The following is a 16,421-nucleotide window of genomic DNA, read 5'->3' on the forward strand; positions in this document are numbered from 1 at the left end:
CCTTTGTTGAATATTGTTGAGTATATATATAGGATGCATTTAGGGTTACAAACTTGGTTCAAAACTTTTGGAGTTATGAAGATTGGAGTATGAAATATTTTGATTGATTTTTAGCATGAAATCTTTCTAATCTTGGCTCAGCCTTATATCAATGAAATCCTTTTGATTTGAATTAGCTTTTATGCCCAATATTTAGTTGCAAAGTGATTCCAATCATTCTTTTAGTATTTTCCATCATTTTATTAGATTTAATTTGAATTTTAATGAATTAAATCCAAAATAAATGGAATAAACATAATAAAAAAATAAAAGAATGTAAATATGGGCCTTATACAAGCTTATGATCACGTTTAAGGTTCAAAACATAAGCCCATAAGTCAAAAAATGCAAAATTTATTCATATTGACTTTCATGCATCTCTTGAAAATTGAACAACTTGTGTAAGTCGTAACTCATTCAATATTTGTCATATAGAGATGATCTAGGACTTTTTGGAAAGCTCAAGGTGTCTTCTACAAGCCACTTTGGAACCTTTTTTGCATTTGGAGATTTTATCTTAAAGATATGGGCTTTGACAAAAAAAAAAAACAGCTTTTTGCAAGCTTCTAGAAGGACCTGTAATGTTTTGACTTATATCTCTTATGCGGAAGCATTTCTTGACCTTGGGCCCAACATCAAAGTTGTAGAGAATTGAATTTCCTTGAAAATGAGCTTTGGTTGGGAAATTTCTGATGAACCAAGCAGGAGATATGTCTAGTCAAAGTTGGGTTGACTTTTAGTTCAAAACCCTAATTTAGTAACCTAAAATTTTGTGGATTTATGATCTTTCCCTGATAAATCATGATCATCCTTTGATTAAATGGTGAATTCTACTTCAAAATGTTGATGTTGACCAAAAATCGGGAGTTTTGACTGTAATTTGACCATGGTTGACCTTTAGGTCAAACTAGTCGACTATTGACCATTTGAACAGTTAACTGAGCAATCTTATGAATCAGAGCTTGAAACTTTGCATGAGGATACTATGAGACATATGAGAGGTCATGAAGTCCCCTTGAAGTATCAGAAGTTAATTTTCCTTGGAGAGAAGCAAAATCCTAGTTGGAGGCTTGTTGCTTAGGAGAGAGATAGTCAGACTCATTTCTCAGTGCTTGAGCCAAAAATATTTTAAAATATGATGGGAAAATTTTGGGGTATGACAGCAGTTGATTCGAATCAAGTGCAGTATGTGATACGAATCATAGGCCACGTGATTTTAATCATGTGCAATATGTGATTCGAATAAATTGCTCTAGGGATCAAATAAAAAACCAGAAAATTTGCACGATTTGAATCATGTGTAAAGAGTGATTCGAATCAATTTGGACAAAGGTGACATAAAAAGTTTTGACTCGAATCATATGAAGACTTTGATTCGAATCAAATGGTTTTTAATTGAAAGAGTTGGTCACTTCTGTTTGATTTAATTTGAATCAAATTATATGTGTAAATGATTGTTCAAATCAAATACCTCAAAATATGTTTTTTCATGATTTTAACACTTTCCTTTGCATATGATTTGAAAAAAAGGGCAATGCTTTTACTCCACAAACTCATAGACTTGACTAATAACATTTTGATGAATGCTCAAAAGCAACAGTTTTATGCAAGCAACACTTTTCTAATGAACGTGTGATTCTTCTAAAAGTGTTAAAATGCTTAAAATGTTTGAACTTGACTAATAACAATTTGATCAAGTTCGAACATAACCAAAAGTTTTATGCATGCTAAAAGATATGAATCATGTGTGAGAAATCTATAAGGGGACTTAACAACTATAAAATTCGAAAGTGATAAGTCAAGTAATAAAAACATAATCGTATTGAGATTTCTCCCCCTAATAAGATGAAGATGTGCAACAAAAACCCTAGGGATATGCAGCTACAAAAAAGTACTTAGGTTTTTGTGAAAGTTCTAAATTTAAATTAGTTTTGGTTTTGAGTTTTTCTCTTCCTGTTAAATATTTGTTAGGTTTTTGTATTTTTTTTGGATAAAATTTCTAATATAAGTTTTAATAGTATTTATGAGTTTTATTATATACTCTTCCTTTGAGATATCTTTATCAGACTTATATTGAGAGTTTCATTGTCACATAAACCCTCAATATCATCTCTAACCTTTGTTAAAATGGATGTATATCTCACTTTATTTTCTCTCTTTTAAATTTAGACTTATTTTCAAATGTAGGGATAATATTCATTGCAATGATATTGAAAGATTAAGTAACAATCTATAACACATATACTTGAGAATATCATGTTCTACAAGTGTGGCTTAAATGAAACAATGGTCTAAACAAATATCATGTTGTAATCATTTACACCAATTGAGTTTAGATCTGATATATGAGATATCAGTAATGGTTTATCATTGTAAAACAATCTCAACCATCAATAGACTAGGTATGTTAAAGTATCATTCCATTAAAGAAGAAATTCATGTTCAAGGTCTAAACTGACTCCAAAAGTTGTCGTCTCTTAAACTATTTTAAGCATTATTTTAGTCATTATGTGGAAACAAGTAAAAAAAGTAATGGTCTATTGAAATAGACAATGGCCAAGTACTTTATGTCTTGAAACCCATTTCTTAAAGATATAGGCAAAAAAGCACATCAATATTTTCCATTGTTATTTAAAATCATTTTTGTTGTAGTGCATTTATGTACATTTGTTATTTTATTTTAAACTTTATTATATGAGACAATGTTATTGATCAAAATACCATAATAGAACTTCTGATTGTACATTATATTAACGTTAATGTTGTATATTAACTTATGTATGTTAAATATATGTTGTTACATGAAGAATATGTAATATTGTACGAGAAAAATAAGTCATGATAAAACTTACAACTAAGCCTCCTAAAATAAGACAAGTTTTACTAAAGATTATAATTTCCTTGGAATAATTGAAATAAAAAATTATATACAAAATAATAATTACACTCTTGTATATACAGTTCTCATAGAATCTTTTAAAAGTAAAGAATACAAGCAATGAGGTGGCTCGGTAAAAATTCCTAAACAATCCATACTATTTGCTCCTAACTTTGCCATAAAGTCTGCACATTGGTTACCTTCTCTATAAGTATGATAAAATGAAAGAGTCCAGTCTTTTGAAATATACTCTTTTATAGTGTTTACAATATAAGCATATTTTTGAGGTAGAGGTATTGAGTCTTGAATCAAATATAATGCTTTCATGCAGTCTGATCTACAACTCACGTCTCTGTAACCTGAGTTCCAAGCTACCATCAACCCATTCAGTATGGCTAATAGTTCGGCTTCTAGGCTGTCAGCAAAATCAATATGTCCACTAAATCCCAACAACCACGATCCAGTGTGATCTCTTATGACACCTCCGTAACCCGCCCTACCAGGATTTCCGTAAGAGCTTCCATCAACATCTAAGACAACTTGATGTTCAGAAGGTGGACCCCAAACAACCAACTGTATCACATCAAAATAATAACAATTAATTAAAGAAAAAATATAAATTTTGAATGAGATTAATTTATTCTATGAACTATTTTGAATGAGATTAATATAAAAAGTTACTTAATATTAATATTTTATAAAAAAATGTTTTCCCCTTTTTTTCTAATTAATCAAGTTTGATATTGAAATATTTTTAAATTCATTTAAGGGAGATACTTGTCATGCGCTGTTGGGAAACTTAAAAAAAATTTGAGATGCATGGGACCAAATCAAGAAACAACCTTGAATTCATTTGTTATATTACAACTGCTTAACTCGACATATCTATTACTAAATATCAAACTTAACTCATTTTTACAAATTACTATTAACCTAAATACATGAGTTTAATAAAGATGCATAAGATAAACTAAATATCAAACTTAACTCAGGCTTATATTACAACCAATTGTTTTGTACTATTATTAACAAAAAAAATAGACTAATTCATTTTCATAAACTCAAATAGAATTTTCAAAAAAAAAAAGAAAAAGAATTGACAACAGTTTTCTAATAAACTAACCATTGTGAATTGTGATAGTGTAAGAAGAAGAAGAATTGAGGTTGAAAGCAGTCGAAGGTAGTTTAAAGTCGGTGAGAAATGAATGTAGAGTGGAAAGAGAGTTATAATAATGCAAGTTATTTATATTGCATAATTGTTGAACGGATAATATCAAATCTTTTGAATATTTTATGAATACTGTATAGAATCTTTATTATAATTAATTAAATAAATATTAATTAGGTTAACTAGCGAAAGGATTGGAAACATTGTGTTTAATAACTAATCACGGAATAAAAGGAGGAAAATATTTACATGGACAGAACCCCAACACCTTTACTTACACACAACCAATCACATTTTCTTTTATTAATTAAAAATTAAAAATAAAATTGTTTCTCTCCTCTTTTATCTCAACTACTCCATGATGCCAATTAAAAACGAAATTAAAATTTTAAAAAATTTATATTCGCTCTCTTTTTATTGGTTGTTCCTAAAATTTTGGGTTTAGATTTGTATCCATGCAAATATTTCTCATAGAAGGAAAGGAGGTTTGGTTACTATAATAATTGAATTATATAATCCTGCGCGCATTAACATTTTGAACACATTTAATTCAAAATATGTTTATTAACTCTGCTGCCATTGGATTCTTATCTAACTGACCTTCAAAATTTGTATAACTATCTCTATGCCTTCATTTCAGTTACATAATAACTAAGTAGGATGAAAAAAAAAAAACACTTTCACGGTAAACTCACCCCTAGACATTCGTCGGGAGCTCATTCAAATCAATGTTTCTAACAACTCTTGACATTTGTGTTGTGGAGAAGAATATCATAATGTTGTGCACTGATTATTCATCTTCTATTGAAAGGAAGACAAGAAAAGATGAAGAAAATATCACATGAAATGAGTATAAACTTTTGATTGAGATGTTTTACTATTGAATTGTATGTATCTTTACAAATTGATGACACAATATTTGAAGTCCTCAGCAATCCTTAAAATTTGGATACGTTGGATATTGGAAGATTCAAAAAGAAAACAAAGATGTAGCAAACTATTGAGAAACCATTTTCAATCCTTTCAACTGCATTCTCCAAAGTCTTCAATCTTTCAAGTGTAGCCTGCATCTTGACAACATCATTGCTTCATCTTTTTAATCATCATCACTAATGTTCTTTAGAATCTTCATAATGTTGGAAATACCAAACAACCAATGAGAGCATTGGCGAAATTTTTTTGTTTATCAGCCGGAAAATAAGGAGTTAATCTGTTCTCAAGTCTTGAAATTAAAGTATCCATCTGTATAAGTAATAAAAGGGTCGGTGTGAAAAGAATCTCATTTTCAAGACATTTTGAATACTCTTTACCATTGTGCCTTCTTTGTATGATTGACTATCTCTAGAGCCTCCAGCTCAAACACTTTCTCCTCCGTGCCATGTATTAACCAATAGCTTATGTCACTGTAAAATAAAACTGAAATGCTGTCAAATCGTGCCATTGTGGCAATTTGGCACATGACAGACGTTGTAACAATCGTTATTTGGACAAAACGCTATTTACTGAAGTGTTGTTAATAACCGCATTAGAACATTGTAGCCTTGCAAATTTTAACTAAGCTATTTGCGCGAACCGTGGTGGACAATATTAGAGTGAACCTTATAGAGTAAAATAAATCTAAAAATAATAGGATGCTTGTTTAAGTGACTAGTTTTGGAAAATCAATTTTATACAAAGTTTTAAATTTGTTTTTCTGTAAATTATATAGAAAGTTTTCTTAACACGGGAGAGGGTAATTAATTATATACATACAGTCTTCAAAAACACTTATATCTCTATGAATAATCATCAAAGACAATTAATAGATTCCCACAATCTGTCAAGCAATGCAGAATATAGCACAAGGCTGGAACACAAGTAGCGAGAGCATCATATATAATAAATTCATCCATTGAAACTTCCAAACAAAACTAGTTATTACAATATTAAATCATCTACATTCATTCAATTCACTGGCATAATAACTAAATAGGACAAGTAATAACATTAAAAAAAAGGCATTCTTTTGACAGTAAACAGACATTCTTCCACCAATTTCATACTCTTAACTCCATCACATTTACATACTAATTTAGAGCAAATTAATAACCTGTTTATAGTGAGAGCTTAATTTCATCAGCAACATCATTAGTTGGGAGCTCGTTCAAATCGAAGTTACGAACAACTTTTGACCCCAATTCTGTTTCAACATCATTGGTCGGGAGGTCGTTCAAATCAAAGTTTCTAACTACTCTTGACACCGCTGATTCACCTTCCCTCGGGATCTTCTCCTCTTTCACCACTGTTTCATCAATACCGTCACTTGATAGCAGCACAAATGGTTTCTGCATCATTTCATTATCATTCCCATTGCATGAATGTTTCATCCTTTTACACTCACCAAGATAGACAACCGGTTCCAGAGACATATCAAACAATGGTATTGGAGCAGTATTATTAGCGACTCCATGATGAATAAGATATCTCCTGCTCCTTTTCTTTGTAGTATACAATCTTGGTGGAAGCAAACTTAACAAATCAACAGCTGCTAACTCTTCTTGTTCGGTAGGTTTGAAGGTTGATGCAGTAGGAGGAAGATGAACGGTAGTCTTGAAAACCCTAGTCCAGGAATGTCTTTTGTGTTTGGCATCAACATCATTATTATGATTACTTGGAGAACAAGATAAAGAGAAAGTGACCTTCATAGTTTTATAAACCTTATTAACATGATCATGATCATCTACCTGTTGTTTCTTGAAGCGATGACAAGTCTTGTGACCCCCAAGTTCTTGGCCTGTGGTGAATACTTTGTCACAATACTCACACTTGAAGAGTTTGTGCTTCGGACGTTGATCACGATGAGAAATAAATGAAGAATCGTTGTTGTTGTTGTTCATGATGATGATGATGAAGAAGAATTAATGGAGTAGAGGATGAGGGTTTGAAAGGAAGAAGAAAAAAGAGTCGGCTGGGTTGAACTGGGAAGACTGAAGAGTGAGTGAGAGAGTGAGAGAGATAATTATGGAAACTTATTTATAGTTACACGATACAGACAAAACCTAATTAGATTGTGTTTCTATCTCTTAGTAGAGTTGAACATATGCTAATCATTTCTATTACGAGATTTGTGGCTATTTTAGTTTTTTTTTTTAAAATAATTTTGTTTAAAATTTTATAAAATTAAAAAAATTTAAATAAAAAATTATTTAAATAAATTTTGTTAAAATGTTATTTTGGATATTTTATCATTTTTATGTAACTTTTTTGACATATTAAATTATTTAAATTTAAAGTTATTTTAAATGAGAAAAAGGTTCATACACTAACAGTGTAAAATTATTTTACACGGTCAACCAATCACAACCTTACATCAGAATAAATTATACTTTAAATTAAAAACTCTTTTAATGACAATGCACTTTATTAGTTTTCTATTGGATAACAGTGTAAAATAATTTTACACTGTCGGTGCATATAAATTAAACTATTCTAAATAACTTGTTTATTGTAATTAATTTTAAGATATATATTTTAAAAAAACCTGTTATTTAAAATTTTTAATAGCGTATGTCAAAATTTAGTTTTTTAGTTCATATAAAATAATTAAAATAACTTTTTTAAAAGTTTAAGTTTAATGAAAATTATATCTTCTAGATTCACATGTGTTTCTTGATTTTCATCCTTCTCTTCTTTAAAGGTTTGTCAATTACTTTTTCATTAATGATCTTATACCTCATTTAGCTAGGGATGGAACCAGAACCTTTAATCAGTGGGAGCAAATTTATATATAGATATTTGTAGTATAAAATTTAAATTATTAGATATATTATATATAAAACAATTTTCAAACTAATTAATTGTATAATAGAAACAATTTAGAAATTAAAAATATGTTTATAATAGTATTAGATATAAGAAATAATTTTCAAATTAACTATTTAAAATATTAGATGATATATATGGTATGAAAAATGCTAAAATTTACCAAGAAAGTGCAGTACCAAAGTGGAAAAAAAAATAGGATGTGATGTTCTCTGATTGGATAACCCATTTTATTTTATTTTTGTGTAAGCAAGATATATTAATAGGGAGAATTAAGGGTTCTCCAACCCGATTACACAAGGATAACGGAAAACCCCGACAAAAAAAAAATTATAAACCAATTAAATTTATGAGAGGAATAATAACGGGTGCTTACTAAACTCGTAAAAGGAATAACTGGGTTGAGTAACTTTCCCACAAAAAGATCACTTCCAAACCAACATCTTAATGTTCCAAACAAAATTGTTAAAGTTCCAATCTTCATTCCGAAAACAAACCGAGTTCCTTACCAACCATAATGTCCATAAAGTGGCTAGCCAAACTACTCCTAACTTACTATCTTTAACCTTTTTATACCAAAAAAATAAGTGCCAATCCATAAAATGCGATGAACACTCTTCTTCCATCCTATCTAATTTGCCAACCCAACAAGTCATTTCACTCCAAATCTTCCTAACCACCAAACAATTAAAAAAGGAATGATCTCTATTCTCTGAATGAATTCCACAAAAATTGCACTTTAAATCATGTAAAGGAAAAGAAATACCTTTATACACCAAAAGGTCCTTTGTTGGAATCCTGAGAAAAAGCCTCCACCCAAAAACCTTGATTTTAAATGGCACATCCAATTTCCAAAGAAGTCCAAAAAATCCATCAAATTTGTTAGGAGGACCGGTAGGAATGAAATATCTACCGTAGAAATTATAACACGAAGACACCGAAAATTCAACTTCCGAGTTTAAATTCCAAACAATCGAATCTTTTCCTTCCAAAAACCTACTTAAACCCTCCAACTGCTCCCAAAATTGAGCACAAAGAACCAAATTTCTGGAAATTTCCAAAAACTCCGAATTAATACCAAAACCGCTCCATTTCCATGTTCCTTCTATCCAACCGCCCATTGCCGCCACTGAAACCCTCTTCAAGTAAGAAGCCATGAATAAAGACGAATATTCCTCCTTCAAAATAATACCTTCCAACCATCTAGCTTCCCAAAACGGAGTATTGAAACTATTATGTACAACAAAACTACTACAAGCAAAAATAGGGTTGTTGTACCCCAAAATTTGTCCTCATATATTTACGAACGACACTTTATTACGAATAAAAGTAATGACACATTTGGTAAGAGTGTAAGGTTTGCGGGTGCAAGGTTTCGGGTTCGAATCCCACCTCTAACATTTTTTTTGTACTATTTGATAATTAATTAAATGTGTTAAAATTAAATGGAAGCTTGTGATTGGTTGAATGAAAACTACCCAATTTTTTGTGATGGTTAGAGAAGTTGCCCCCTCTTTTTATAGTTAACCTAATTTGACATGTATAAATAGTATAAATAGTGACACTTTTTCAATTTTTGAGGAGGCCAATACACACGTACAAATATATTCTCTCATCAGGTAACATATTCACCGATACTTTATTTTTTTGTTTTTGTTTTTTTCTTACGTTTTGACATAAACCACCCACCATTGTAAATACAATTCATCACTTCTATCATCTCCATAATCACTCACAAACTACACACATAACACCACCTATTTTTACCATTAACAAGATTCATGAACAAAACTCTTTCCACTCCAATATTAATTCATATACAAAATCTGAACATAGATTACATGTCATTGTCATTTTTACTATAACACAATACAACTTGCATAAGTTTTTTTTGTTTACAAGAAAAAGTGAAAAAAAGTTAATTCAAAATCAGTGCCAGCCGTCTCAACCAAAACCACACCGCACCATCGAGCACTGACGACTACACCACCACCACAAAGTTGCGCCGATCAGATTAGACACGGCCTAACTACGCAATTCCTCCTTCGTTTCCGCCGTACAAGGCCATACTCCTCCGCCGCCAACGAATTGTGGTCGGAAAGCACAGACGATGCAGTTTCTCCAAATCGCGACCACCGCTTCTGACCGAGCTTCACGCGAATGCCCTCCACCTGCCTCGGATCTCCATCCGGTCACCACAACTACCGTGAAAACTGTCCCCTTCAATGCCGGAACAGCTGTCCTCCGACCCATTACCGTCGGTATGCTTTTTGTCAATATTTTTGGGTTATTATAATGATTTGTGTTATTTGATTTCAGGCTTCAGATGAACATTAGAGAAAAGCTATGGCTCAGATGTTTCTATGAAATGTTTTGAAAGGAGATGAATTAGTAAAGAGAGAGGACCGTAAATGCAGATTAATATATGGTTAGTGTTACTGAAAGGAATACATGGAGAACTGTCCCTACGTGACCTAATCAGGTTTTTTGCTCCTATTTTATTTTAGTAAATTTTTTGGTACCCATGAATTTAAATTGTGTATCGGTATCTTTAGTGTAAACTATTAGTAAATGTTAATTTATTTTAAAAATAAATTAAAATAAATAAGTAACATGACATGAAATTATAACATTTGATTTATCGAGGGTACCGGTACCCATCTAAACTCAAGGGTACCAGAGTATTCACCTTTTATTTTAGTTGATTATTATCATGGCAAATTATAGTGTGAAATTGAGTATTAGTGGTAGTAATGGACTTTTGAACCTTGTATTTTCTTTTCAACACGTGTATTAATGTAACTCCATATTAACACATATACCCCTTTCTAGATTTAGTTTTTTTTTAATTAACTTTTCTCACCAATTTAGGTTTGGTTGTTCTATTTAAATATTCAATTAGTTTAGGGATTGTTTCACGTTAATTTAAAAAAATATAAAAACATAAAAAAAAAAAAAACATTTTTACTTTTAGTAGGTTATTTTAGATTAACTGTATTTCAATTGATTTAGTGATTAGGTAGTTAAATTAACTTAGATTATTTTAGCCTTTTATTAAAAAAAAATACAAAAGTATGCTATTAGTTAGATTAATTAGATTTTAATTCTAATATTAAAATATTAAAAATGTTTTAGTTAATTCTCTCTTTAGAGTTTAATATTTTCTTAGATGCCTTTTATAATTTTCTTGACTATTTGCTAATATTTCTTTATCTCATCCGTACTAACATTTTATTTTTGTTATGAGGTACTACTTGAACCTTTGGACAGTTGGGGACATTCGCAAATTCCATTTTACTTTTACATTTACCATTTTGGCCTCGCATTTTACCAATTTTTGTATCTGCTCATGGTTTGTAATAGTTTAATTAGGGTTTTACTTTCCACACCCTCCTATTATGTATCTCTCCCAAAGTCATGTAATAGCTTAGGACTTTATTTTCCGTAATTTACTTTCCGCACTCTTATAACTGCTAATATATAGGGTGTGTATGGCAAGACTAATTAACTGAACGTTAGCTAACCATAACCAAGATAACATGTCTAAAATTAATACACTTATCACACACCCACCTTTAGGGTAATCCTCTCTTATGTTGCCTTTCGACAAATAATGGTCAAGTCCCTCGAATATAGAGGTACTATAGCAAATGTCCCTCGATTCAAAAAATCATCAAAGATTATGGTCCCTCGATGTTGCCTACGAATATATAATCTCGACCTTCGATTGCTGCCTACGAAAAGATGATTGTCCCTTCGAATTCGCTAAAGGTACCTCTATTGTGTTGCCTTCAACGACCATCGATGATCCTTCGACGTCCCTTAACACGTCTAATAGATGGGACTACCTACCCACAAATGGTATGGTTAGTCCTATCCCTTAAATGAAAGTAGAAAGTATAGGAAAGACCAAACATAGGATAAGTAGCCTTTAGTTTGCTTGCTCAATATAAAAATGATTTCCACACCCCGTTTTTCAACATTGTCTCTTCAGACATTTTCAAAATCAAACAGTTTTTCAAAACACACACACTATGCTTTTTCAAGCTTTTTCAAACCAAACAAAACGAGCTAAGCAAACTAAGAGTCCGTAGATAACTATGGATGAAAAGGGTGCTAACACCTTCCCTTTTCATAACTTACCCCCCGAACTCAAACTCTTTTCTTAAAAGGTCTTTCCTGTACTTTTATACCTTTTCACACAATTGGACCAATTAAAAGTCGGTGGCGACTCTTGCTCACCGCAATATTGTTTGCAAAAATAAAAATTCAGTTCTCCCACCGAGTTACAAGGATCTAACAAAGAATTAGAACCTATTTTTAAAATATCCCTCCACCATATGGGAAAAGAAGAAGAAAATTTTCCTACACCCCCACAAAGGACTTGAGACAATAAATCTCCATACCGCGCTTTTAAAATATCAAACCAAAGGAAATTTTGACCTTTAAGGATCCTCCATCTCCATTTATTAAGAAGAGGTAAGTTAAGCAACGCAATATTTTTCACCCCTAACCCCCCTTTCTCAAAAGGTAAGGTAACACTCTTCTAACTCACCCAATGAATATTCTTCTTTCCCTCCACTCCTCCCCATAAAAAGTCACTTTGAATCTTAGTAGACTTTTTCACCACTTTCTTCGGAATTTTGTAAAAAGACATCATGAAAATGGTTAAAGAACTTAATATGGACTTCAAAAGAATGATCCTACCATCCAAGTTGAGATAACAATTTTCCCACCCCTTCAAATGATTCTTCATCTTTAGTAAAAGAGGATTCCAAGTCGCCTCCTTCCTTGGATTGAAACCTATAGGAATTCCAAGAAAATAAAAGTTGTTCTCCTCCACCTTACAAAATAAAAAACTAGAAACGGCCTCCGAGAAATTATTTAAAGTATTAATTCCAATCAATTAACTTTTGTGATAACTAATTCCAAGCCCTGAAACAAGTTCAAACGCACAAAGCACCGCCTTAATCGCCCACACTTGTTTTCAATACCCTTCTCCCACAATTAAAGTGTCATCCATAAATTGAAGAATATCCACCCCACAAGACCCGTTGATTTCAAACCTACTAAACTCCCCAACTTCAAAGGATTTCCTTACTAACCCCGATAAACCTTCCGCCACTATAACATAGAGAAAAGGTGAAAAGGATCTCCTTGTCTCAAACCTCTATGAACCCTAAACTCCCTAGTAGGACTCCCATTCACAAGAACCGACATATTGCTATTAAAAATCATTAACCCCATCAACCACCTCCACTTGGTACCGAAATTCGTCCTCTTTAACATGTACCTCAAAAAGTTCCAACTAAATTTGTCATAGGCCTTTTCAAAATCTACTTTAAAAAGAATTCAATTAGAACTTTTTTCCTCGCATAATTCACCACCTCATTCGCCACAAGCACCCCATCCAACAATCGTCTTCCCGGCACAAAAGCACTTTAACAAGGAGAAATGATAGAATGAAGTACTCTTTTTAATCTCCCCGCCAATAATTTAGCCACCACTTTGTACAAACATCCCACCAAGCAAATAGGTCTATATTCATCTAAACTCAAGGGGTTAGAAGTCTACAGAACCAATGCCATGAAAGAAGAAGTGATTGCCTTTGAAAGGGCTCTCCCATTTAATAAATATTTGAAGAAATTAATAAAATCTTCTTTAATAAAATGCCAACAATTCTAAATAAAGAGAAAAGAGTAATTGTCCAGACCCGGACTTCTCGATCCCCCACACCCCATTATTTCCTGCTTTATCTCTTCTTCAAGAAAAGGTTTCTCAAGATCACCCGCGTCCTCCTCACTTAGACTCTTGAAAACCACCCCTCCAATAAAGGCATTGTCTCTTCCGGTTCAATAAATTTGTTGCAAAAAATGGTTCCAAACCGCCTCCCTTACTTCCCCCACCGAGTCCACCATACCATCCGGAGTAAGAATATGACCTATATGATTAATCCTTCTTCTTTGTTTCACCACCTTATGGAAAAATCCACTATTTGAGTCTCTCTATTTAATCCATCTCAATCTAGATTTTTGCAAAAGCATGTTCTCCTTTATCTGCAAATTCATCCAAAACCGACTAGTAGCTTCCGATCTTCTAACTAAATCTTCGTCATTCAACAAAGAGGAAACATCCTCCATCCTCTCATCGGCCATGTTTATGCCCCGAACTCCCTCCTCCACTTCCAAATCAATCTTGCCAACTACTTCTTTATTCCAATTCCTAAGCTTGTCTTTTAATAGTCTAAGTTTTTCCTTTAAAACAAAATCGCCCCTTCCTTCCACTTTCAAACTTTTCCACTCATTCTCCACAAAAGGAAGAAAAGAGTCAAAAGAAAACCATTCATTGTTAAACTTGAAAGGTTTGGGCACCCAATTAGCATTATCTTCCAAAATCCAAACCGGACTATGATCTGAAATATCCCTAGCTCTAATTGATTGACCAATCACTCCCCATCTATTAATAACATTACTCGATAATAAGAATCCATCTATTCTACTCATCAGTTTTCCGTCTCCGCTATTCCAAGAAAACTTCTTCCTTTTACAAGGGACATCAACTAAAGTGCTCTTGATAATGAAATCTGAAAAAAGATCCACTTCATGGTGATTAATTTTCTCCGCCCTACCTTTCCTTTTTCTACAATTTTTAACCGCATTAAAATCTTCCAAAATCCAATCTCTATCCTTGAAAGTCTCCATCAAAAGTAATAAGTCCCTCCACAACATCTTCTTTTTACATAACTCACAAGAAGAGTAAATATTCATCACAAAATAAATATTTTTCTTCCAACAAACTTTTATCTCCAAATATCCCTGCCCTTTAAAGTTATTCAACACCTTCACTTTATCAGCCTTCCAAAGAATCAACATACCTCTCGACCTTCCCAAAAATTAGAGAAAGAGTAACTAGTGTCTATTGAGTTCCAAAAAGACTTAGCAATAACTTCTTGCAAATTTGTTATTTTTGTTTCTTGAATCATAAAAAATTTGCATTTCCCTTCTTTATTAAATTACTTATTCTCCTCCTTTTTAGAGCATTTATTCCCCCTCTTATGTTCATGGAACCTATAATCATTTCAAATAATTTTTGTTCTCCTTCCTTCCTTCCTTCACTAACTTTATTTTCTCCCCTCTCCAAGTTATCAATCATACTAACAATATTACTCCTTTCCTCCACATCGACCACACTCAAAGCAATGATTTCTGACAACGGTTTGTTGCCTATATTGCTATCCAAAAATTTCCATTGACTCCCTTTGTTTCTACATATATCCGACTCCTCCCTTTGGTCTCCGTAACAAACGGAAAAGCTCCCACTAGCATGACTTCCAACCTCCAAAATATTCTTACTTTACTGCATCTTTTTGTTTTCCTCCTGAGACTATATTTTTGTTTTACGTGGCCCTCCCGTTCCTTTCCACCTTTTTCCCTTACTACATAATGTCAACTTTTTAATCAATTTAAATTTTACTTTTTTGGACCTAATGTTTTTAATTCCCTTTTCCATGGTGCATTCCACTACCGACAGCTCCTGACCAGGGAAAGACACCACTTGCTAATCAAAGGACCGCTCTAGGTATGAGAGAGTATGAGTACGGGGGAGCTTAGTACGGGGGAGTCTACGCTTTCAAACACGAGGGAGTTTACGTCGTTCAAACGATGTTTGCCATCATCAAAAAGGGGGAGTATGTAAGTACAAGCTTATACTCATCAAGAAGTTTTCAGTTCATGGCAAACATCATAAATGAACAAATACCATAGCACAAGTGAATGACTCAAGGAAAAGTAGGATTTTGGATATCTAGGACACTTTAGGTCGACCTATCACATGCTTAGGTCGACCTATAAAGCTTCATTTACTCAGTACATGGATTTGTATCAGTTAGGTCGACCCAGCTGCTCCTTAGGTCGACTCAAACTAAAGCAAACAAAGAAAATTCATTTCTCTTCCATTTAGGTCGACTCAACCAAGTACCTAGGTCGACCTAAACTGAAGAAAAATTACAAAAACCAGTTCCAACTGATATTAGGTCGACCCAAAGCCCCAACAGGTCGACCCAACTAACAACAATCATAACTTGGTCGAATCTGCTCCATTTAGGTCAACCTAATCAATGAAGTAGGTCGACCTATCTCCTCAAAATTTTCCAAATTATGTGTTTGCTCTGCATCAACTGTACCAACACCTATTTAAATTATTTTCGGTTAGTTATTCATTTCAACACCAACAACTGAAAGATACATAAAGGCTTCTCATCTTCAATCTTCATCTCATCTCCAACTCAATTACACACAATCATTTTTGCGTTGAGGGTTTGTGATCAAGATCGATAACGTCCATGGAAAGGAAATGAGGATTCCCAGTGGGTGAAGATTTGTGGGGTTTTGGTGAATAAAATTTGCGGGTTTTGTCCTCCAAGATTGGTGAATTTTGGGGGGTTTTTATCAAGAGTTCATCAAGGATTCAGCTGAGTGTGAAGATTGAAGAACAAGGGTTCAAGCAATTCACAACACTGCAGAAAGGGAATCAATG

The 16,421-nt window shown here is 32.7% G+C and overlaps 1 protein-coding gene across 1 annotated transcript; it reads right to left on the reverse strand.

The window, feature by feature from the left end:
* Positions 1 to 8,311: 8,311 nt before the first annotated feature.
* Positions 8,312 to 10,139, reverse strand: LOC131625940 (uncharacterized). Its single transcript, XM_058896778.1, has 3 exons — positions 9,957 to 10,139; positions 9,555 to 9,625; positions 8,312 to 9,116 (listed from the first exon to the last, which is right to left on the reverse strand). Exons 1-3 carry the CDS (start codon positions 10,137 to 10,139, stop codon positions 8,312 to 8,314), a joined length of 1,059 nt encoding a protein of 352 aa, XP_058752761.1.
* Positions 10,140 to 16,421: the final 6,282 nt, after the last annotated feature.

The sequence above is a fragment of the Vicia villosa genome, unplaced genomic scaffold (assembly GCF_029867415.1).
Source record: "Vicia villosa cultivar HV-30 ecotype Madison, WI unplaced genomic scaffold, Vvil1.0 ctg.000251F_1_1, whole genome shotgun sequence".
Classification (NCBI taxonomy): Eukaryota; Viridiplantae; Streptophyta; class Magnoliopsida; order Fabales; family Fabaceae; genus Vicia; species Vicia villosa.